We start from the raw sequence: 24,699 nt of genomic DNA on the forward strand, positions 1-24,699 counted from the left end.
GTCCCGTTGCCGTCCGTTCCCCGCTGTGTCCCGCCCGGCAGCCCCGCGCTGCGCTCCCGTGTCGGGGCGCTGCTGGGTCCGCTCCCTGGGCAGCCCTCGGGCGCGGGGCCGGGGGTGTCCCCGGGGCGGAGATGTGGGAACTGGGGGTTTTCGCTTTCCTGCCTTTCGCCCTCCCCTTGTACCAGGAGCTCCGTCAAAATACGACCTGGCGGGAGTTCGCGGAGCCCGGAGTTAGTTGGGGCTGTGAGGTTTGCCTCTCGTTCTCGGTGCTCTGGTGCTAAGCTGGGAGGTAGCAAAGATGCTTCGCGTGTTGCTTTGATGGGAGACGAAGTGTGTGTGTGTGTGTGTGTGTGTGTGTGTGTGTGTGTGTGTGTGTGTGTCCAGGAGGAGGGGATGTGCGTGCCGGGCGGTGCGCGCTGCTCGCCTGGTAACGAGCTGGTTTTGTGCGAACTCCCGGGAGTGCGGCGGGAGTTGTACCCCGAGCGCAGTGAGCTTTGCTTCTGGAGTAGAGGAAAAGTTATTCCTGTCGGTGTCGCGGCAGATTTGATGCTGTTGTGGGTTTTTTTTACAGTTGCAAGAAAGTTTTGAACGTCTCGGGGTTTTGTAAAAGCCTGTGGTGTTTGTTGTTGCTGCTGCTCCAGAATAGTATCAGTGCTTGACACCGGTCTAATTGGGTAAACGTTATTTAAATACATGTGTACATTTAACTATTAATACTTCTTAGCATCTTGGTCCCTTCATTATTTGTTATTACCCCCCTGATTCTTCCTCCTGTGAGTCAGGCTTGATTTCAGCCTTAAAACTTCAGCCTGTGGGTGTGCCAGGAGCTCCGTGAATGTCTGCTCCTACAAAATCCATTACAGGACTTCAGCTTCTCCGTTTGTTCTGTGCTATATATGACGGTAAGGCTAAAAATGTGTGTTTATTGTTCCAGCAGTGTAAGAGATCTGATTTCTTTGGCCAGGACAAATCCTGTCGTTACACTCTCCCTTTTATGCCTGGTGGAATCAGTAGGGACAGAAGAAGATGGGTTGCACTATGAGTCTACTTCGTGTTCCATCTTTCATGCCATCTAGGCAAGCCTCTCTCTGCACACCACTTTGCCACTACCCCAGAAAAAGTCCTTAGAGGAAACTGCAGAGTTACGTAGAAGGTCTGTGCAGTGCAGCAAGGGAGAAAACAAACCACTTGGATGTATTTAAAATAATGGTTGCAAGGAGAGAGGGGCTGAGTCAGGTGTTTGGAGCTGTGCAGCTGAGGGTCCTTTTGCTGCCAGCAATGCAAAGGGAGAGAGAGTGGATGGGAGAAACGGACAGAGATAGTGAGGAGAAAAGAGATTTGCAGGAGCAAACAACTTATTAACTGGGTTTTTCCTCTTTGCTTTTAAACAGGGCTATTTTTGCTCTGTTATAAAAGTAATTCTCTTTTAAGACTGAAACTGGAAACAGTGGTAGTCGCTACCAACTAAAACAGAAGATGAAAGAATAATTACATTATATTAAAGTTCAATTATATAAAAGTACAGATTCTCCCAAATCCACCAGAGACATGGCTGCTTGTTGCATGCAGAAGGCATTTAAAAGCTGCTGGAAAGGGTGGGAGAGTGAAACCCTCTGACAGGCAGCTCCTCATGGGCTCTGGAGCAGCTGTGCCCAGAGAGCAGAGGCTCTGTGGGTGCACTGGGCCCTTGGCATCATGCTTTCCTGGCCTTATGGCCAGGATCCAGGAACCTGCTAACAGAAGGAAGGTTAATCTGTGACTCTCCCCACCCTTCCTCTTGCCCCGGTACTTCTAAAAGCCTGTTTTGTTTTAAGAGAAATCAGAAGTCAGAATGTAAGACAAATAGTATTTTTTTTTTTCTTTTGGCTGTTAAAACTAAGTAATGTTTTCTTCTCTGGGGACTGGGGCAGCTGTGTTTGTGACTCCACATAGTGACTCCTTCCAGAAATCCCAGGGAACGAATGTGGGAAGGGAGTGACTCTCAGAGCAATTAATACTTTTCCCCTCCTATTTCTGCATTGTTTTTTGTCACGTGTCCCAGGTGCGAACCCTACCATAAGTCCCACCTGGGGCTACCACCTCAACTTAACTGATGCAACAGCTTCCCCAGTTATTGCTGATAAAATAAAAAGGCTGTTTAGTGGGTAATTTTTTCTGGGAAGAAGGCTAAGAGACTTCTTCCATTGGGGCCAGAAAGCTGAAGAGCTCCTGGGTTTGGAAGGAGGAGGAGATCACCGTTTCCATTTCCTATGTCCGTAATGGAGTTTTCTTCTTACCTCCCTAAAAGACATTGCTGAAGTACCCTGTGTGTGGAAAGCCAAGTATGCTTTCTTCTTCTGGAGAGGTGAGCCCGCCTCTTGCAAGGCCATAAGGAGTCACAGAAAATAACACCCTTTCCTCTCAGCCATGCATGGAATGGAGCACAAAGCCACTTTGATGCCCCCATGCCACCACTGCTCCCAGATCAGTGACTTGATGTATCTGCAGCTCTGCTGTGCCAAAAACGTAACCACGTAAGGATGTTTGGATGAACGAAAATAAAGGCCCTAAGAGAATATGCTGTAATCATTGGTACCCACCATCTTCCATGATGCTGCATCACTGTATACTGGGAGAGGCTCTGGCCGTTAAGTTGTTTTTGCTGTAATGTTAAAGAAGGTTGAGGGACCAGCCTGAAGTGTAGAACTTGTACACCCCATGGGTACTGTGGGATTCATGTGTGCCTGAGTTGATTTGGGCCCCTTTCTAGCTGTTGGGGGGGATTGGGTTGGGCTGGATAGGGATGGATGACACTATGGGCTCTCATGAGTGGTGGCCTTTCTTTGATGGTGATGCTGAAATGAGCAGTCGCTCTGGTAAAAAAAATAAATAAACCATTCTTTCTTGTGATGTGACTGCATCAAGATATTCCTAGATGTTATTCCTAATGTACCTTGTTGGCAGGACTGTTCACATGGGCAGGAGGGTGTTTCTGTTCCTTTTGTTGTGGGGTTTGCTGCTTTTTTTTTTTTTTTTTTTTTTTTTTTGTTTTGCTGCTTTTTGAAAAATTTTTTTTTTTTTTTTTTTTTTTTTTTTTTTTTTTGTTTGTGGGTTTGTTTGTTTGTTTGTGGGGTTTTTTTTTTTTGTTGTTTTTTTGTGGGTTTTTTTGAGGCTAGAATTTATCTAAACCCGATTTCTCACTGCTTTAAAGACAATTTAGGAGTCTAAAATGACAGGAATATTAAAGCTGATGCTAAGGAGTGAAGTCCACGTGTTTTGTTTTTATACGCATGATATTGGTGTTCAGATGGAATATTTGCTTGGCTGGGCTGCTACTCAATAGGTATTTATAGGACTCTTAAACATGTTTACAGCGAGGTGAAGAAAAACAATCAGGCTGATGTAAGTTAAAGATGGGCACAACTTTCCTCACATTGAATGTGGCCTGTTGTCATTGAAAGCAAGTTGTAACAGGCAGGACATTGCTTCCCTGCCAAGAAACCTTAGGAGTTGGAGACAGTCTGTTTACTCTTGGTGCTGACAGGCCCTAACCTCTCTGGAGTGGGCTCTCCAGTGGAAATGTTTTTCTCATCTTTGCTAGCTGCTGCACAACATGCTTTGCTCCCACAAGTGAATGCTGGAGACTGGGATCTTTCTTCTTCCAAAGGTGAATGAGGTGTTGGGGAGGGAGAAAATACCAGCAAAGCACAGAGCAGCCAGGTCTGGGGAACGAGTCCTGCATGCTGCTTTTACTGCTGTAATGATGGCTCAGCAGCATGACTGGAAGGGGCAGGGACAGGTCTTCCTCAGGGAAGACTCCCCCACCCCAAGACACTGCCTCTTTCTAGAGCTGTTGCAGTGCTCTGGATGGAAAGGCTGGTGAGTCTGGGACCTTCTCCTGCTACCTCTGTTTTTCTAAGCAGTGCCTCATCTTGCCCACCCATGCAGAAAGGTATGACTCTGAGGGAGCAAAGCTGGTGTCAGTGAGCCATGCATGCAGGCAAGGAGGATGTGCAACGATCCCAATTCACACCTCATGTCAACTTAGTAAAAGCAGATCCTGGTCCCTGAAGAAACTTGGAGGTGAGGTCATTCCCTGCTGTTGCTGTGCAGACTGTGTTTTCTGCTGCAAAGACCATGGTATCTCAGGAGACTATGAATCACTTGCACTAATTTCCTTTATTGCAGATGTGAGCATCTCACTGAGCCATATGTGTGTCTCACAAGCAAGGTGTGCAGGGTTAGATCAGATTGCTGGGAGATGCAGCTTGTACGAACAAGGGATCAGAGGGGCCCTTCTTTAACCTGCCTCTCCTGGCTGCTTCAACCCAATCCTGTTTCTCTACATTTTATTGTTGTGTAAATAACACTGGGAACATGTTATCTTCCCACCTTGGATTGTGACAAGTGGTTTCTGTCTCACTTCTAGTATTTCAGACTGCTGCTTTTCTAGTGTAGTCCTACTCTCTGAAGTGGAATAATAGGAGGACTTCTAAAGGAACCGTGGAGATGTGTGATAAACAGTCCTTATGGCAGGACTTCCACCTCCCCAGTATGTACATCTGTTGTGTTCCTCTCCTTCCCCAGAAAATTGGTTTCTTACCACCTCCCCTGCCATCATGGTGATCTTGCTGATCTTCAGGCATCCAGGCTTCTACAAAGCTGAGTGAGTTGCTTAAAAGCTGACCCGACTGTTGGTGTTAAAGGGCAGGTGCATGTGTTTGTGTGAGAAAAGTAGCTGGCAGGAAGCTGAAGTTGCTCATATAATGTAAGCCATCAACTCCCTTCTCTATCCTCTCTGCTCAGGTACCCTCTGAAGCACTTATGCATAAGGCTGAGCACACCTAGCTGTGCAGGTTCATTCACATGCACACACGGGCTGACTTTTGCAATCGCTCACACGCAAGGTTACTTGCCTGTACATGCACAGTATCCCTCTTTTGCATAGCTAATTGCACTGAAGGTTACCAAGGTCCCCTGAGGAGAGACTGGACCGTGTGGCTCTCCAGTGGTGGCTGAAGTATCGATTTCCTCCTGTGGAAACTGTTAACCCAGAGGAAAAGTTGAACTAGGTATTGCCTCCAAATCGCCTCATCACACCTGAAGAGCGATGTTGGCAGCAGGGGAACATCTATACCATGAAGTTTGCACGTGATATTTCTGTGCTTTTGAACACACTAGGGAGACCTTCATTCACAGGGATCTGTGCCAAGCAACATTGTTCCTCAAAGCACATTGTGGACCACTATAGCTGCAGTCATCAGGATGGGAACTGCAGGTGGGGCAGAGTTCTCACTTCGAGGTGGTCAGTTCTGTCTCCCTCGAGGATGATCAGAAGTCCTGTCACATCTTGATCTGCACTGATATATATAAAGTGAGCCAACATCCCCAGGCCCATATTCACAGCACAGACCAGTGTCACAGACTCAGCAGGGAATCCAGGGCTACTAAGAGCAATTTCGATCATACTCTAGCTTGGTTGTGAGGTTCATTGGCACAGCAGCCAGGGGACTGCCTGAACTTCATGCTAGCTGTGCCACACTTGTCCTGGGCCACTCTATCCTTTCACTGCTGCTGGGGCATGTACTGCAGGTAAGTTGGGAACCTGCCTTTTTTTACCTCTTGACTTGAAGTCAGGTAGGGATTTGACTCTTAAATAACCTTTTGAAACAGAACCAAATGCCTAGATCCCTGTATGCTGTGCGAGAGCTCCTGAGTGTTTGTTTCCTTGGAACCTGGCCTGCAGCTTGTCTGGCCCCAGAAGATCCTCAAATAATTTGCAACCATTATATATTATCATTATAAATAAACTCACCATGCCTTTATGTACACATGTCACCTGTGAGAGCTTTGTGTAGTGGTGTGCCAACAAAGCATGTATTCCCCGCACAACACCTTCCTGTCTTGCGTCAGACTGGATTAGGATGATGGACATCTCATTGAGTGTTGCCCTCTTGTGCATCTTCTCCATGCTGTGGGGTTGCCAGAGGAATGCTGTTTTCTTCTGGAGATGCATTTATGTGTATGGCATAGTAACATGCCTTTTCTCACCTGCAAGTTCAGGCAGATGTGAAGGAAGAGTGGTGCTGGGAGAGATGATGTCAATAATCTTTCATCTGGTGGTTTGGAATTGCTGATGCAATAAAATAGAAGGCAGGAATGTTTTTGTGAAAATGGAGGTTGCTTTGTAGGTCGTGGCAGTGGGGAATGGAGTGATTATGATGTTCCGTCTCCAGCAGTTAAGATACTCTCAAGAACTCATGGGTTTATAGATTTTGTTATACTTTGAGTAATCATTCTTACTGTGCATTGATGCTCCCTTTTCTAGTCACTTCCCAAAACAATAGCTTTTCTCTGGCTTGCAGTAATAGCTGACAAGGGCTTTCCAGAAAAGGAAATAAGCTGTCTTAGTGTAGATGTGGTGTGAGATTTAAGAAAGATCCATGTCACGCCTTGGGTAAAAACAGATGTGAACCTGGTGCTTAGATACTTATGCTTTTCATGATGTTAGAAATTCATAGTCTGTGTGTGTGATTAGCCAAACCAAAATACACTGGGATCTTGACCAGAGCTCCTCTGCAATTCTGTTTTCTTGTGAAGACTTTTCCATGCCAAAGCAAAAGGTTTTGATATTCCTGATTTGGAGAGACTCACCTACACTTTGAGATGCTAAGATGGTGTGGGGCAACGTTGCTTTTAAATAAATCAGCCTTCTCCAAAGACACCTCATAACAACAGTTCATGTTGGCATAACAAAGATTTCAGTCAACTACATAAAGTAATGAGATTCAATTTGACTTGGCGATGTTGGATCAGCTTTCTTGTAGTTCCTTTAGGCCCTGGAAGGCTGCTATGAGGTCACAGCCTTCTCTTCTCCAGGCTGAACAGCCCCAACTCTCTCAGCCTGTCTTCGTAGCAGAGGTGCTCCAGCCCTTTGATCATGTTTGTGGCCCTTCTCTGGACCCTTTCCAACATGTCCATGTCTCTCCTGTGCTGAGGGCTCCAGAGCTGGACACAGTATTCCAGGTGTGTTCTCACCAGAGTGGAGTAGAGGTGCAGAGTCCCAGGCCCCTTTATCATCCACAGGGGTTTTCTTCCTTCCTGGTTTTCAAATCTGTGACTTTGATGTTGATTTCAGACAATGTAGATATTCTTAGGGGTTTTTTTTCCCAGTTGAGCCAAATATGAGCAATTGACAGCCAGTGCTACTCAGTAATGTAGAAGTGCTGAATACAGATCAGAGACTTGACTGTGGAGCCTTCCACCACAGGCATGTTTTATCTTTTTAACTTCCTTTTCTGCTAGCCCTCTGGACTGTGAGTATTAGGAGATAGGACTTATATGGAAGCCTGTATTTTACAGAAATTGTGTAAATTCATGGACACTAAACAGTAGTTCATAGTCAGATACAGTTATATCCCATTTACCAGTAAAAATACATCAGTGTCATCACCTGCTAGGCTGCAGAATTTCCTAGTAGAGCTCTTTTGAAGTGAAGATAATCTACATTAATGATATGTGTATTTTTTCCTGCCATTCTAAATAAATCTGTTTCTGCCTTGCTTCAAGAGGCCACTTATTTCCATGTCATTAGCGTGGGCTGTTTGACTTGGCCCGTATGTTTGGTGTTGGCAACTCCAGCAGCTTCCTCAGTGCTGCTGTTCATTTAAGCCCAGTTAAGATATCTTCAGCTCTTCTCGTAAATACTTCACTTCCTAAATGAGTTTTATTTATATTTTGTAATGTTATTTTCTGTAAAATTGCTGTAGTCATGTCTGGGTGCTATTAACCCCATCTAAGCTGCAGAACAAAATTTATAATTGGCTGATAATATCCTGTCCAGACCACCCTGTGTACTAATAGCCTCAATTACCTGCTGTGGCAGCTCACTCAGCATTAGCTGCCACAGTCCATGTTTTGTTGTAGGCAGGCCAGTTGGCAGGCTTTTGTTTTCAATCTAAAATGCAAAATAAACAATCTGCCAAAACCAAATTTTCGTATCAAACCTGACTGAACTAATAATCTCCAGAGGTGTAGCTTGAAATTAAATGTTCTGCCTGTGGGAAACTGTTCTTCTTCTTCCTTCCGTGTAACATAAGGAGTAAACGTAAGAAGTCCCATTTTGCCATTTCTGTGTCTTGAAAACATCAATGTATGCCTATTTCAGAGGAAATTTTGTGAACAGCAATTACGACCCATAGTCTGTACTCTCATACCAACGGGAGGGAGCAGCCGCATCTATTTAGAAATTCAAAATAACACCCAAGCCAAGGTGTTAAGAATGAACACATTATTAAAGTCTTTCCCAGCTCATATGTTTCGTCTTTCTTAATAGGGGGGGCAGAAAAGAGCAGTGAGAAGTTTTGCGGTTAAAGCTAGAGAATAGAACCTTGGAGTGGAAGGAAACCCTGCCACCTCAGACCCCACAGCCTTCCCTGGTGGATGCTGACAGACTCCTTGGGTTGTGCTGACAGAGTGGCCTAAGGGATGCTGGGCCCTATCCTCCCCTCTCCCTTGAGGCCCTGTGGATGAGATTGCACCTTTCCATGGTCCAGGGGCAGGGCTGGGAGACAGTAAAGAAGGGCCCACGCTTGGCCATCGACAAGGACTTTATGGAGTCTGTACCTCCCTTTCCCACTGGGATGTCTGGATGCTTCATCCCCTTGCAGCTGTGGTTGAGGGTGGGGAGTCACTGAGGACCCTAGCCCTACAGGAGCACTGTAGCCACTATCTGATCCAGGAGATCCCAGGCATTAGATGAGGAAGGGGCTGGAGCCTAAGGCATGTGAAGGGAGGTGGAGGTTCCTGAGAGGCAGCAGAATGGTGCAGGCGAGCATTTCTCAAGAAAAGGACCCTTAGCCCCTCTAACCTCCTCCTTTTTCCACAGTAGGACATCTCCCAACTCTCAGAGCAGTTGTCTTTGGCCACATGCATCACCATAACAGTGGCCTCCTGATGCCATGAACCACCTTGCTGCCTTCTTTTCTGGCCATATAAATACAGGGACCCCAGCAGTTGGCCCACAATTTGCTGAGCTTCAAGACCCTTGGGTTCCAAGGACAACTGGAAGAAAAAGGTCCCACAGCAGCATGGCAAAAGACTGCCCACTTTTGCATGGGAAGGAGGATAGGCTTTTGCAGGAGATGTGGAAGAAGGGGAGGCAGTGTCAGAGGGGTGACACCATCAGCTGTACAATAGCTGTTGCCATCACTCATGGTTGATAGTGTGGAGCCCATGGAGGTAAATCCACCTGAAGATCAAGAAGAACCAATGGAAGTGGATCTGCCTTCAGGGATGGCTTGCCTGGCACCCCTACACCCTACCAGGGCTCCTCTCCATGATGTCATGGCAGTGGAGTCACAGGAACACCTAGCTAGCACCCTACCATCAGCCCAGCCCAACCAGTATCAGCTGCAAGGTCCAGCCTCCACACCTGGCCATCCTGTGGGCTTGCCTGTTTCATCTCCTGGCATCGAAAATTATTTTGTTGATTGCCACAGGTTGTATGAGACCTTCCTGGTCTCCCCAGTCCACTGGTGTGGGCCTCCCCTTAGTGAGGGGACAGGGTTCACGAGGCAGGCTGAGGGAAGTCCTTCTGGTTATGAGGTTGGTGAGACACTGAAATCAGGTTGCCCAGAGAAGCTGTGGATGCTCCATCCCTGGAAGGATTCAAGGCTATTTTGGCTGGGATGTTGAGCAACCTGATCTAGTGAAAGATGTCCCTGCCCATGGCAGGGGGCTTGGACTAGGTGATCTTTAAAGGCCCATTCCCACCCAAACCATTCCATGAGTCTGAGAGACAGGCAACGTTGCAATGTGCTGCTGGGCTTGATATGCCTGGATTTTTGTGGCCTGTGCTAGCAAGCGTTTGCAATGACCATTTCTCTGTTGGGCTTATATTCAGTTTGTAAATTAGGCTTGTACAGCAAAACCAACTGATGTGTCAGCTGTGGATCAGTGAATTACTGCTTGTTCTCAAAACACTAAGCCTGCGTCACTTCTTTGTCAGTGGCTGTGCCTGCAAAATGCTTTAGCTCTGATGGACATTTTTTCCAACGTTTATAACTTGTCTGATTTTTTGAGACAGACACACTGACAGCAGCCTTGGCACTACTGTTGCCAACACTTCACCTTTCCTTTTTCCTTTTGCCACATGGGTTATGTAGATCTAGCTTTTCCCAACCCTAGCATGATAAGTCTCTAGGACTGTCCCTCTGCCTTGAGTAAACATCTGCATGGATCTAAAGTCATACAGTCATACATATCCTACAAATAGCTTCATTGCCGAACACAGCCCAAATAGTGGTCTTTGGAAAAAGGATTTTCCAAGTTGTTGCTTGGTTTGTCTCCACGTACTGGCCAGACCACCAGCTGTGAGCACCTCACGCACCAAAAGTGGTTTGGTTATCAACCATCATTCTCCTCTCCCCTCACAGGCAAGGGCAAAACCCTCTTTAATAAAGTTGTTAAATTCTTCAGGGCTGAAGCAATTAGGTTTGTGGGGGGAGGAGTATGGCAGGGGCTGCTCCATCACCTCTTGTCTGCCCAGGCAGCTGGGCTGCTCCAGCTCTGTCGCTGGTTGCCAGGACAGTTCCCAGTCCAGCTTGTTTTGCAGTCGCTTCCTCAGGGCAGGAAGAGCTTTTTAAGGTGTGTGTGAGTTGAAGGACAGTGGTACTGCTCCAGTTTGTGCTATGTTGGGAGCTTATTTATCCTTGGATAGATATTCTAATTCTGTCCCTGCTGTTTTGGACTCCTGGCTCTTGAGGGAATTGGACACACTTTGTGAGGGCAGGGTTTGACAGACTTTAACCGTGGTAATGGGTGTTGTCCTGTACCCAATTGTGTATTTACTTGTCCATGTTGTTCACCTGCTCCAGTGGTAGAACTAAGGTCACCACCATTCAGCCTGAACTTAATTTGGTTTTCCCGCCAGTGCCTTTTCATCTGTTGGCATTTCCTCTATTGCTGGCATATTCCTGCTCACCTGCACGTAGCCTGCAGCTAATAAACGCTTTTGCTTTCCATGTTCCTTTCCTCTCTCACTGAGTCTCATCCCTGCTGCTCCTTTGCAGGAGTCTTGATGATGTTAATGCTCCTGGCTTGTGCTGCAGTGGGGAAAAGGGTCTTCTGTGTGTGCTGGTGGGGCAGGGGAGCATGTGCTCCTTCTCTGAACTACTACTGTCCCCCTGCCTCCGTCTGGCTAGTATTATTTCAGTTTGTCTGTGCTGTCTGATCACTGTCTGCATTCCATCAGCTCCAGCCATGCCTCCAATTTCCTTTGCTTTGCAAGTTGTAATGGCTTTGCCGATTAACTCCGGGTCTTCCAGTAGTGTCTGAAATGCTCTGTCCCAAGCCCCTGTGCTTCCCATATGGCATGTTTAGTTGGGTTGTTTTTCCTAAACTTAGATCTTTTGTCAATTCTGTTTTCACATTTTTCTTGTAACTTGTTTGAATTAGATGTCTGATATAGACACATTGAAGAGAGGAAAGAAATATTTTAGCAAGTCTTGCAGTTCATGCAGAAATAGAGGAAGAAAGAAAAGTGAAAGACAAGCAGGAGAGAAGAGGCAGCATTGGGGAATACAGATGACAGGAATTATTTAACAAAAGTAAGCAGCCAAAAATGGGCCACTGTGAAATAAGTGTCGGGGCAGAGTGATCAGAAAATGCCAATGGTCACTAAAAAGCTGTAAGCAGGAAAAAACTGAAGACTAAATTAGAAGCAAATACTTGGTATTTCAGGGGAGCAGAGAAATTAGAATGAACAGTCTCAAGTGCAGAGATCAAAAAGACAGGAGGTTTAAAAAGGAGTCAGAGGGCACAGAGTAAACCACTGACTCAGAGTTTTAAAAGAGGTGGAGAAAAATGCAGGGATAATGACTACAGGAGCTGGTGCAGGAGCAGCTTTATTGGGATGGTTAAGAACATATTTGGTGTCATAAGGGTGCTTGATGCCTTAGCACCACGGTGGCTTTTTAGTGTAGTCAGTGTCTGCCAAGACCTCTGATTTCCCTGTGTGGAGCATTGTGCTCAGTGCTGCAGCTGCTCTGCCTGGTTTGCAGTTACCTGTTTTGTCCTGGGTGTCTAGCAAATGCTCAGCCCATTGCCAGTTGTTTCTGTAAAAAAGAATTTGCTAGCGTAGTCAAGAATTTTTCATATGTCCCACTTTATTCATGAAGGATGTGAAGTCACTTTTCCTTAGGTACAGTGAAAATGAAAGAAAATGTGCTAGGTTTGTGTATAGCCCTGTAGGCCACGGTCAGTTAGCATTTAATCCAAAAACTCACTAGATTCACTGAGATTCATGCTACCTCTGCTCCTTTCAAAATCCTTGGGGCTCCCTCTCTCTCTTTCTTTCCACACCCTTTTGGGGTTTTTCTCTCACACAGGATGACAGGTGTTGTTTGCTGGAACCACTACAAGTTTGCATGGAGGCACAGGGGAAAACTGGCCCTACTTGACTCCCACCCCAAGCACTCCCTCCCAGAGCAGAGACTGCAATGTCACAGCTATCAGCCTCCGCAGAGAGGGTGTCCTGCCAACTGGTAACCAATGTGTAGGAGGCAGCATGGTGGAGAAGAAACCATTACAGGAAGGAACTGGACCGTGCTCTCTTAGGAGTCATGTTTTGCAACGTTGTGCTTGCTTGGCATGGTGTGCTGGTTTCCAAGGCCCACCAGCACCCATCTTTCCAAAAATACATGAAACATACAGGATCCTGTTGCGCGTTTGCAGCCTCAATTATCCCTCCAGCCAGAATGGAAGTCCTGCGAGCGCTGCCTGGGCTTGGGAGCAGATCCCCTTGGGAGCAGATCCCCTTGGGAGCTGCACTTTGTCCTTGCTCTGACTCTGGGTGACGTGGGGTGGGGGGGAAGGATTTTCTTCAGCCTGGGCCAGCACAGCTCCCCCCTGCCTGCCACCAGTTTATATTTAGCTGGCAGCACGTGGCCATACGGGCTGTTTGAAGGCAGCATCTCCCTGCCCTCACCTCGGTGCGGCCCAGCTTTCCGTAGCGCCAGAGCTGCTGCTGCCCGGGTGGAGAGCCGGAGGCTAAAATTAGCAGGGAGCAGTTCTCTTGCCAACTGCTGTGTCTGACCCAGCTGAGCCTGGCTTGGAGGAGAGGAAAACTGTCTTAAATCTTTCCACGCAGAGCACTCAGCGTGCCTTGCCAGCTTCTTGGAGGTCTAGCTGTGAGGGGTGAGGATACCCTGCTGGGGAGTGCTCGAGGAGATGCTGAAGCAGTGAGGAGAGCAGGGCACAGCCAGGACAATCTCAAGACACAGTAGGAAATCCTGATTCTCATAGCTCAATTTCCTTCTCAGTCTCCCTTTGACTATCATATAAACAGTCAGGGAGGCCAGTTCTTGCTCCTGGATGTCTTCAGAGCCACAGGCATCTCCCCGCTTAGGGAGAGGTTCTCTGGGTTTGGCTGCTGTTAAGAAAACTAGTATGCTATTCACGCTCCCACCCTTCTAGTACAAGCTGCTGAAGATTTTGCTGCCCTCAGGAGCTGCCCACCCTAAATAAGCACTTGTTGACTCTCTCATTACAGAGCAGCCTTCCAGCAGGGCGGGCTCCCTGAGAGGCAGCGGTCTGGTGATTACAGCAGAAATTTGGGCAAACTGGGATGCATGCCATCCCTGTCTCTGCTGCTGAGCAGCTGAGCCTTCAGAACAAGCTACTTCAGCAGCTCGTGCCTCAATTAGCCTGTATGGTAAAGATGTCAGTGATATTTATTATTTATTCTTTTGAAATACTCAATGTCCATGAATGGAAAAGCATTAATTTGGCTCCAAATTACTTAAGTGCAAAGGGAAAGCATGCTGTTTCATTACCAGCTATTCTGCCAGACCTAGCTTGCCCTGCTGGTACAGTCCTGCTGGTTTGGCTGCCCCAGGCATGCAACTGCCCTGTCTTCTGAGAACCAACTTTGCTAGTGTGTGTAATGCAGGAACTTGTTTGGCCCCACAGAATTCAGGTCTCACCTCTGACCTTTCCCATTCATTGCACTTGCTTGAATTGCGCGGCCTGGGGAAAGAAATGGGTGACACGCTGCAGCTGAGGTGGGGCCTTGGTCCCTAAGCCCTGTTCCTTTCATTTGGAAAGACCTACATGCAGTATATGCAAGGGCAGCACAATGGCAAACCCTGATCTTTGCAGGGAGGACTGCTGTGGGTTTTGCACATTATGGGTCCTGACAGCTCAGGAGGAGGCAGCCTGAGGTTAGCTATGGGTATGCAAAATGAGCACCTTTTGACAGCCTAATGAAGGTCAGAGGAAATGTAAACAAGGTTTACATTGAGATTTCTGTTTTTTTTCAGTAGGGGTTGGCAGGCACTGCTCAGGGGGAAAGCTGGGCCAACTGCAGGAAGAAAAACAACAGAAAGGCATGTTCATAGTCAGCCTGACAACTGTTGTGGCTGAAAGAGAGGTGAAAATCTCCTTTTCCTGCATATAGCAGAGAAACACAGGTTGGCTGCACTAGCTGTGTCTTAATTTGACCAGCTGACTTGGAAAGTGGCCTCTCTATTTGTGTCTGGAGGTGTGTACAGACATGTGTGCCAGGCCTTTGCCAGGGCTCCATTACATTAGGCGTATGGGAAGGAGAGAGCTCCAGGAACTGGAGGGGATGGGGTACTGACAGGGTCTGTCCTTGCCCCCTTCTCAGCTCCAGGCACAGGTGCCTCCCTCCTGCAACCACCACTCTGTGGTTTCATTCCAGTGAACTAAAGGAAATAAAACTTTGAAGTGAGTCCCCAGTTTCCCTTTCCTTTTCCCTGCTGGAGGCAGAATGAAGAGTGCCTGTGTGAAGGACATCCAGGTATTTTTAGCATGAGTAAAGAAAGGCAAAAAATAAAATATATAGGAAAATATGCCTCCTGCAGCTGCAACAGGAATTGCACTCTGTCACACCAGCTCAGGGCTACTTTTTTTTGCTGGGAAGGATTTATTTGCCTAAAACCCAGCAAGGTGAAGAAAGCACCACCAGCTGCAGTCTGACTGGTAGGCTGAGGGAGAAGGTGACTGCTCTTTCCCCTTCACACAAATCTGGAAAGACCTCTAGTACAAAGTTTCTTCCTGGTGCTGGTACCCTGGACTCCTGGAAGCTCCTGGCTCTCTCTGGTGGCACTGGAAACACACGAGGGCTGGGATTGGAGTGACCCTGCAGGGCACTGGCACTTCCGAGGCTGGGGACTTAAGCCTGTTGTGTCACCAGCTCACCAGTTTGAGAGGACAGACACATCTTTTCCCAGCTGAATGCTGTTCTAGGGTGGAAAAGTGGTTTTTTCCTGCACTTGCTGGTAACAATGAGAGGGACATTCTTGCTCTTAATAATTATAATTTACTGAGAAGGGGAGAGGGTGGGGGCAGGAATTGTTCTTCCATGTTTTTGCCCCCTCACTGAACTCTGTTCTGGCATTGACTACTGGCAAAAAAATACTGATTTCTAACCAGACTTGAAATGGCCTGCTTTTTCTGTCTGAGGCTATCCAGGAAGAGTCTGTTTTCCAGCTGCAGCACTGGGCTCCTATGTCCCTGCAAGGCAGGCTGTCAGCATCCATGCCTAAAGCCCTGCAGAGCTGCTGGGAAGATGCTACTGGACTGTAAGTGCTTTAGGTGCTGTGCAGCATGGAGGCTCCTCCACCACACTAGAGAAGGCATTGGGAAGGGGCTGGTGCTCCCCTAAAGCCAGGTCAGAATGCATTGCCAGGAATGACTGCTGGATTAGGTCTTGGACATGTCCCTGTATTCTAAATAGACTTCTGCAAGCAGAGTGTTTAAAATCCACCATTGAAATATTCTGCTGTCTCCCTTTTGCAGAGCTGGGCATTTGCAAGGTCTGCTGAGATCTCTTCTCAAAGTCAAGCTACTAAAATCCACAGAGATGCCTTTTTTGGGCTCTGTAGGTCTTAAGACTGCTTATAATTCTTGTCTCAAACCCTGAAACTGGAGTGGTTCAGGTGAGGTGACCTGCCACTATTTTCCCAGAGTGGCTCAATAGGCTGAGCAGAACGCCCATATCCAGTATTAGATCTGGGTGTATTTATCTATTGCTTAGTAATATGGTGCAAAGGCAGCTTAAAGCTTTATTACTGGAGAGCTTTTTTCATGAGATTGGGTTTTCATACATTACTTAGCTGAGAATAGAGACCCCTGGAGGGAGGACAGCTCAGGTCAATACCAGGCTGGTCCTCGCACTGGGCCAAGTTCATGGTAGTCTCCTAGAGCAGGCATGTTTAAGTAAAATTAAAAATAGAGAATGAGAGAAAAAAGTAGCAATAGAAGGGAGGAAAGGTTTTGAGCCACCTCTTCTGCTGGTAGCAAATGCTCAGAACAGGCCTTGTCCAGCCCTGGCTACCTTGGCAGTTCCAGCAGAGCTGCTCTGCTTCCTGGGAGAGACAGGAGCATGTGGCATTGGTGCTTTTTATCATTAACATAGCAGATGCATTGGTACAGTTGCAGACACATAGGCTATGATTCTTCCTTCACACTCTTGGATTTTACCATTACATCTGTTTAGAGTGCTTGGGATTTGTCATCTCAATATATGGTTTAAATGAAACAGTACAAATCCCTGTGTTATTTCTTTGCATTCCTTTGTAAATAATCCTGATGATGATTAATATTTAAATATATGTGATAGTACTGTCTGGATCTGTAGCTTTGTAAATAAATGTAACTTCACTCTCTGCGAGTGTTTCTCAGGCTCTAAAGGCATTTCCATGTGCAGCATTTTCCATATATGGGGGGTCTCTCTGTGCTCCAAGTACTACCAATCAGCCCATAGGCCAGAAACCAGCAATTGAATCTCCCAAGAAAACAAAGGTGTAACCTAATTTTGCATCATGTACTAAGATAATCTCATTATAGTGCCTTTAAAGTGTCCTGTGCTCCAAAGGCATCTGTGCTCCTCATGTTTGCTGAGCACATCTGACCAAACCTGTTTGTTCTGGGTCAAGAACAATTATTTCCCAGCAGAGGGAATGCAGCACTTGCACTTCCTTTTGTGTTGTTTCAAGTGGCCAGGGAATTTGATGCTGAGCTCTGTTGCAAGGCAGACAGGTGGGCTAGTGCTAGGGCAATTTGACATCCACTTTGCGACCCAAGGTGGCCTGCATGAAGCTGATCTGCAACAAGCATCTAGTTACAGTTTTTCCCTCTGAGCCTGAGGAGGCCACATTGTGGAATGGAGGTGAAGTGAGAGTGTTAGCAGCTAAGCAGTGTCTATCTGCTCTTAAACAACCTGCTGACAGTGCTTGGTGCGTTGTTTCATAGACTAGAGGTACATCTTCCACCTCAGCTTTACTATTTTGCATAAAAGCCTTTCAGGCTGCAGTGGTTTCCTTTGTGTACAGCCAGGTGTGGGACACTTCATTACACTCTGCCCTACCTTAGGGTTAATGTTAAGCTTGGGTTTCCTGAGATCACAGAATTCAATGCTGTCCATGTTGTGTTCTGCACTTGCCATCAACCAGAAGAGCAAGTGGTTTCAGGTGTTGTTAATGAGCTTTTTCTCCAGTGTTGGCCCCTCGTTGACACAGGGTCTCTGTTGTTGTCTTCCCTCATGCATGGTGATAACCAAGGATTCTCTCTGTGTAGGATACTCATGCAATGAAAGAGCCAGAGGCAGGGGACTTCAGTAAATAATGTTTGTCTAATAAGTGCTGTTGGCTCCCATGCATAAGTTTCCTACAGAATCATATTACATATGTAGGAATACCACAGATGTGTGGTGCAATTTCTGTACCTGTTCTTTGCCCCAGGGCAAGTCAGCAGCACCTGGATAACCCCAGCGTATGCATCAGTGCTTGCAGCACATGTTCACTCCTGTATGGTGCTATACCAGTTTTCCTCATCTCCTGGCTTCCCCACCCACACCAGCAGGGAGGCACACCCAAAGCCCTGCATCTCTCTTCTTCTCCCAGTGAAACATCTCTCCTCCTGCCAAAAGGCTCCATCCCTTCATCTCTGAGGCTGTGCACCCACCTCCTCTCACAGCTGCACGCCCCTCTCTGCCCTCTGCGTGTGGAGGTGCTGCTACCTGTGTATTCACACCTCTTCATACATACCTGTCCACGCCAGCATGCGAGTACCTGTGTGTTGCTGACCTCACCTACTCGGCACTCTTTCATAGTCTTCCCCTGCATGTTGTCATGACCTTGAAAGCCTTGCTGTCTCCTGCCAAGCTCCTGGGAATACACAGCTTGCCGCGTATTGCAGTGTTTCTCGCTTCTGGGTTCCTTGACAGTGGAGAGCAATGTTCATGAACATGGTAGGTCAGATCCTGGAATAAATAAGGTATGACATGGCGAGGGCACCTGCAAGTTTCCTGTAAGGTTGCTTTTCCATTTCAAATTCTGACACTACATTTCTGCCTGTGTAGACTCAGGACTGTACCGGGAGACACCTGTATTTTTAGAGCCTGTAGTCAATCAGGGAGTGTACATGTGTTCCTTTTTAGCATCCTGTTCCTCAGTTGTTTTACAAAGGCTTTCTTAATCTCATTTTGCTTAATCAAAGCTGCAAGATCATCCTGTTTCTCTCCCCAGATGTTTCTGTAATTTTCAAATTCTGGCAGGTATGGAAATACCTGAAAGTGTTGGGCTCTTTTCTAAAGAAAGCACAAAGAACCTATTATACCTCAGCAGACAGGAATCTTAGGGCAAAGGGTTGTCACTTGTAGATCACTATGATGAAAAGAATAGTGTTGCTAAAAAAAAAAATCTACAATCCTGATAAATCATTCTTAATTTCTGAGAGTCTTGGTTGTGCTCCCATTAGTCAAGATATCAGATAACTATTACTAGTTGTTCAGTCACTGCAGGACCTTCTTAGGGGTTACAAGGACACAGCAGCACACAAACAGCACCAAGACAGTCTGCAGGGGTCTTGAAATTTCTACTCTATAACAAATTCTCCCTATTTTTCTATATAAAACTCCACAACTGAATTGTGTTTTGCCTCCCAGGTCTGCCTTGTCTGTATGTGAAGGGAACTCTGGTACTTCTTTCCCTCTGTACTAGGTGAGGCCATTGGTGCTAGTAAGCAGCAGTAGCTGTGTGGTACCTCACCACATACCTGGCCTGTACAAATAATTATCAGTGCCAGAACACTGCTGGGCAAAGGTCTGGAAGGAATCAGGTAACAATCCTGCGCACTTTGCTTTGGGATCTGGCAATGGTGAAGTAAGAAACTTGGTAATCGAGGACTCAGTATAGATCAATGCTAAATTGTGGTATGAGGAGGGGTTATAGCAGGACTCGGTGCCAGCATAAACCATAATACTTATCCCTTTCCAGGCATCAATGTGTATCCTTCAGCAAAAAGGTATAAGCTGGATGATTTTCCTCTGAATATCAGTCGCAGAAATCCTATTGACCTCAAGTAGAGCAAGATGCAGCTTACTGTAGCTGATTCTTCAGTGCCTTGTGCAATGGGGAGTTGGCCAGTAAAGCAAAATGGAACTCCTTTCTTCCCCCAGGGTATGTTTGGCTGCTGCTTGCACAGACCATAAGACCTGCAGAAATCTTGCTTGTCCACCATGCAGGCCTAGTAGGAGCATTTCAATGCTGGTTACTTTGAATGAGACCTCTATTCAGATGCTTCAGTCTGACACTGTTGGAGTTGCATTGTTTGGGGGAAAAAGCTATAGATTACATAGGTCTCAAACAAGTGAAATTTCTTGCAGTGTTGACAGGGAAGGCACCAAGGAGAAGGCTGCCATGCTTGGACTGTGTCTCCTGGAAGAGTTGCAAAGGGAGCTAGACACAAGGAGGCCTGGAGTCAATTTGAACAGATAAGCATCCAAGGAAAGAGCTGTGAAACAGCCAGGGTTAGTGAGTAATGGAAAAGACCAGGACTGAGGCAGCTATGGGGGGATAGTCAGAGCCAGCAGGTCAATGCCATCCCTGAGGTGGATTAACTAACCCAAGGCACCCCTTTTGGGATGGGGAGCTGGTGAGGAACTGTCTGCAAGCATGTTTGTACAAGTGTATTTCCTATATGATTGGCCAAATGCCATCATTTCTTTCAGAGAAGCATTTATTTTCCAGACCTTCAGCTGGGCTATTTGTGGTGCTCAAGAACCTGGTAACAGCCAAGCAGCCCACAGTCTTTGAATATCTGTATGAAAACAGCACTGGAACAGCAGGAAGATGTCTGCATTGCAACAGCATTTGGCAGTGTCACGTGCTGCAAGGACAAGAAAGTGCAGGTGTAAGGCTGTGGGCCAAGCACAGCTCTGATCTGAGCAGGTGAACCTCTGCTGAGATCCTCATGTACATGCTAGTGCTGAACTGAACCCAGGAGGAGTAACACCCCGTGGCTGCACCCAGCTTCAGCTACTCTACAGTGGGACACCCTTCACCCTCCTGTCCTCTGCACTGTTTTCAAGCTGGGCTGAAATGCTTGGGTTTCCCCAGGGGTTGGCTTTAGGCAAGCTACTCTCATCCCCAGGATGAGAGTTCCTACAGGAGGGAAGCATGGGATGCTGTGGCAAGGTCCTGACTGTGAGAAGTGTCTCACTTGATATGGACTAACTTGCTGGTTTTGATGCACCTGGGTTGGAAAGCTGACCCCTGGAAGTTTGATCTTGCCAGGAACTGCTCTCATGGCTGTTTACTGATCAGCCCTTCCAGGAATGCACAGAATGTCTGAACTTCATTGTGGAGGCCAAGTGCCATTCTCAAAACTCTGCTCCTCAGTGGGGTTGCTTCAGATTCATCACAGCATTTTTGAGATAAAAATCAGTCTGTGAAGAGCTAATTAAAGTCAGGCTAGTAGGAGATTTGATACAGTAAAACCAATACATCCTTCATCTGCATAACTGGATGCCTCTGAGTTACTGGAGTTGTGTGGAAAGGCCACAGATTCCAGTTACCAGGAACTGAAAAATCCAGGCATACCTCTTTCAAAAATTGTCATGCAGGGGACTGCTTGGAAGGGTGAGCGACCCAGGAGTTACTGACTAGGCAGAAGAGTAAAAATTGGCTAAGCAACAAAGCTATCTGCCTTGCTTGCTGCAGCTAATCAAAATGTGGAAGTGAGGGCCAAGGGCTGGATCTAAGCCCACAGAAGCCAGTGGAAGGGCTCCCTCTGGGCTGAAACCAGTGTGGTCTAGAGCAGCTTTGTTCTACAAATGGAAGAGAACATAAGGAGGCATGACTGAGTTCTGACATTCCCTTGAACCCAGATACGTCTCCATCTGGAGCAGAGCAGTTAGATCTGTGTGCTTCATGCTCAGGGCTGTCATGAGGTCTGGGAAAGACCAAGGGGAAGCAACAGTGAAGGTTGTTGGGGCAGAAGAGATTTGCTTGTGACAGGATTTACTTGTATAAGATACCTATATCTACTTTATTTTTCTCCCCACAAAGAGAGAAGGGTTAAAGCTGGTCTACAGCAGAATTCAAAGTGGCTCTAGAAATGAAATCAGCCTCTTGGTTTCCTTCAACCCTGTAGCATAAGACAGTTACGCCATTAAATTAAAAAGCATTGTTTGTAAAATCAGCCTATCATGTATGTGCTGGGTAATTTCAGCATGGTTAATTCAATGCTGCAGGAGCCAATGATGCAAGTGATGTGACTGGATTTATTTTATTTTTTTTTAAGGGTTGGATAATTTTATGACTAATCGTAACGCTTGCAACTACACATGGTAAGAGAAAAGTAATCACAATTTTTGCTGCAGGGCATAAGCTGACTGTTGCATAGGTCATGAAGACTTTTTTTTTTTTTCTTCTCTGTAAAGTAACACAGATGAAGGTACTTTTGAAGGTTGCTTTCTTCTGCCTTTTAAACGCTAGTTGTTGGCCACTGGTCAAAGGCAGATTATTTGATGGGATGAACCAATGGTCTGATCTGCTAATTACTGAGTTCCTATGTCAGGCTTTTATTTCCTGCACAGGGAGGTGCCATGCATTTGCTGTGCCTTTTTCAGAGAGACTTTTCTTTGTAAGATGGAATTAAAGCACCAGCTCTAGTCCCTAATTGAAACCAGCAGCATTCAGTAAGTTTGGACTACATCTACGTGCTGAGTAGCCCTAGGCGGGCCTCTGTGGTTACAGTTCCATGCAGGGGAACTGTATTTCTGGCAGAAGCTCTTAGAGTTGAGTGAAGAAATAGCAATAAATAATCTGCCATATTTATTTCACTTTGTGTGCAAGCTTGTGGAACTTCCAGGAGCAGATCAAAATCTCCTCACATGTATTTGATGTTGTTTAGCAACACTTCATTAGATGGGCATTGCTTTTTTTTTCCTCCTGATTTGGCTAACTCTTTGATAATCCCAGCCTGTTGAGAATGCTTGTAAGAAGTACATTAAAAATTGGCTCGCTCTGAGTAAACAAAAACATGGGTTGAAAATACACTTGGGTTGATTCTTCCAGGGTGGTTTAGTCACTTAGAAACCTGGGAGAAAGCTACCTTAATTACTGGGAAGATGAGTGATAAAGGGAATCTTTTTAATGCTGCTCCTTGTGGCAACTTGGTTTTGCCCTGTTCCTTTTGTTCTGTTCTTTCTGCTCCTATAGCTGTAGGATCATACAAATTGCATACAGCTGTGCACACAAATGAGCAGCTGGGCAGTTTTGACCATTGGGCAAGATCCCTAATGGGTGGTGTTTTTTTTTTAAAGAGCAAAAAATAACCTGGCTTGTTTTTACAGCTTGTGTTTTGTACCACCATTGGTTAGAAAACATCCTTTTGATTTAAAAACTGAGCCAACTGGAACAAGCAACTTAAAACTCAGATAATGCTGGATACTGAGATGCTGTCCTATATCACCTCTTTGGCTGTAATTGCATTTTGGTGTCTCATGGGTCCTGATTAAAGCCTGCACATGGGATTGCTGAGTGTGCTCCACTGTGGCTCCTACCTTGCTTGTGGTGTTGAAGCAGTTCGGATTTCACTAGGGATTCAGTCTTCCATCTCAGGTTCACGAGTACTGGGGTGTCCCCAAATGCTGCTCCCACCAATCTATTCAAGTTCAGTACTATGTCTTGTCAGATGGGGGGAGGGGAAAGGATTCCTTTGCTCTAAGAAATGCAGCTCTGCACCATAAGGACATTAGCCGTAAGGGTTCCCCCTGGCCCTTATAGCAGGACCTTTTGGTGTCTGTCACACCCAGCCCCTGCTGGCCCCGGGGAGTCTGCTGGAATGGTTTAGTTGGTGCTTTCTACATGTCTGACATGGGGAAGTCCTGGGTGGGAAGAATAGCTTATAAATTTTTCTCATATGACAATTACTCTTTTCTTTGTCTTGTCATTGCTTGTTGTTTGTTTTTAGCTTTACTGTGGGGTGAGGGCTGAGTCATGACATCTAATAGCTTTTCATGAGAAGAGCCTTGAGCATCAAGCAGGCAAGGACCAGGAAGCTGCAGCTGATTTCTCTGGAGCTATGACAGAAGCACAAGCTGTATGTGGCCTCCAGAGAAAATATAGTCAGTCATGCCTTGAGCTCTGGTGGCATGGGAAGCTGCTGGGTGCAGGTGTCCCCCAGGAGATACTGGGTTGGATGGGAGCTCTTGTTGTCCCTCAGGCTGAACCCATCAGGCCTTCTCCACCCAAGATACCAGCAGGATGCCAGGGCAGCTGAGAAGAGCAACATTTTGGCTCACTCAGAAACCTGCTTGGATGGCACCCTGGCCTGGAGTGAGCCCTGGGGGCTTGATGTGGCAGCACCACAGCCTAGCCTGGGTGTGTGCTTGCTTGTTGCCTCTGCCACAGGTGGATCACTTACAGCCAGAGAAGAAGAGGTGAAAGGGAGAGGAGGGACTAGCTATCATTTATTCATGCTATCGGGTTGCTTTTTTTTCCAGTGCTGTAAGACTGGGGCAGAACTTGCAAGCAGCTGATAAAAGAGGAGACAGAGCTCACCAGAAAACACAAGAGAACTTGAAGGAGGAGTCTCCGGAGGGTCACTGGGAAGTGGGAATGTCTGGATGCTCCCCCAAAACTGTCAGAACCTAGCTGGAAGAGTCTGAGAGATGAAGTGAATGACAGGGGTAAAGAAATTAAATAAAAATTATGGGGAGGCTGATTCAGAAGGGATGGAAGAAACCAGACAGTTACCCTTCTCTTGCAGAGCTGGTAGAAAGAAAGATAATTTTTTTCCTCTTCTGTGATGTTTCCTCTTAGTTCATTGTTTTCAGATAGCGTTATGCTTGGGATATCTTTCCTGTTATTTGAGCTTTTGCTGGGTGAGACCTTACCTGTACAGAGACCTTAGCACATTGCTAGCATAAGTGCATGCAGATTTTATGAGGAAGATCTGTACAAGTTTCTAGGGTTAGCTATGGGGATCAAATGTAGAAGCATCCTAAAAATTCCTGTAGAGTTTGGTGGGAAATTATGCATGCTCTACATGTTTTTGTAACTTTCTTTAACAGTCTAGAGCAGGAATAAAGTTGCTAATTAAACTCTTTTTTCATTTGAGATGGCCTAAAATAGTTAGATGTTCGTAAAGGGCATCCCCTCTGCAAGGGTCACTTACAGCAACTGAATGCTTCGGTGACCAGATTTCACCAAGAGTCTGGGACATGCTGTGGGTCTCATCTGGCTTTGTGACAATCATGCTTTTGATCATAGGCAAAGATGCATAAAAAATGTTACTCTGTCATTTCCTAATTATGCAAAGTTATAAGCATTTGAAGTTGAATCCACTGAGGCTTACTTTGCTTCAGAGCTGGAGAGGTGCAGAGATTCCTAGATGAGAATTTTTTTC

The 24,699-nt window shown here is 46.4% G+C and overlaps 1 protein-coding gene across 1 annotated transcript in view; it reads left to right on the forward strand.

The window, feature by feature from the left end:
- Nucleotides 1-131: 131 nt before the first annotated feature.
- Nucleotides 132-24,699, forward strand: part of B4GALNT3 (beta-1,4-N-acetyl-galactosaminyl transferase 3) — a 63,196-nt gene continuing 38,628 nt past the window's right edge. Inside the window, exons 1-2 of the mRNA XM_009995221.1 lie at nt 132-230; nt 385-487. Coding sequence (XP_009993523.1) covers nt 132-230; nt 385-487 — 202 coding nt within the window. The remainder of the gene's footprint in view (nt 231-384; nt 488-24,699) is intronic.

The sequence above is a fragment of the Chaetura pelagica genome, unplaced genomic scaffold (genome assembly GCF_000747805.2).
Source record: "Chaetura pelagica isolate M959 unplaced genomic scaffold, ChaPel_1.0 scaffold343, whole genome shotgun sequence".
NCBI lineage: Eukaryota > Metazoa > Chordata > Aves > Apodiformes > Apodidae > Chaetura > Chaetura pelagica.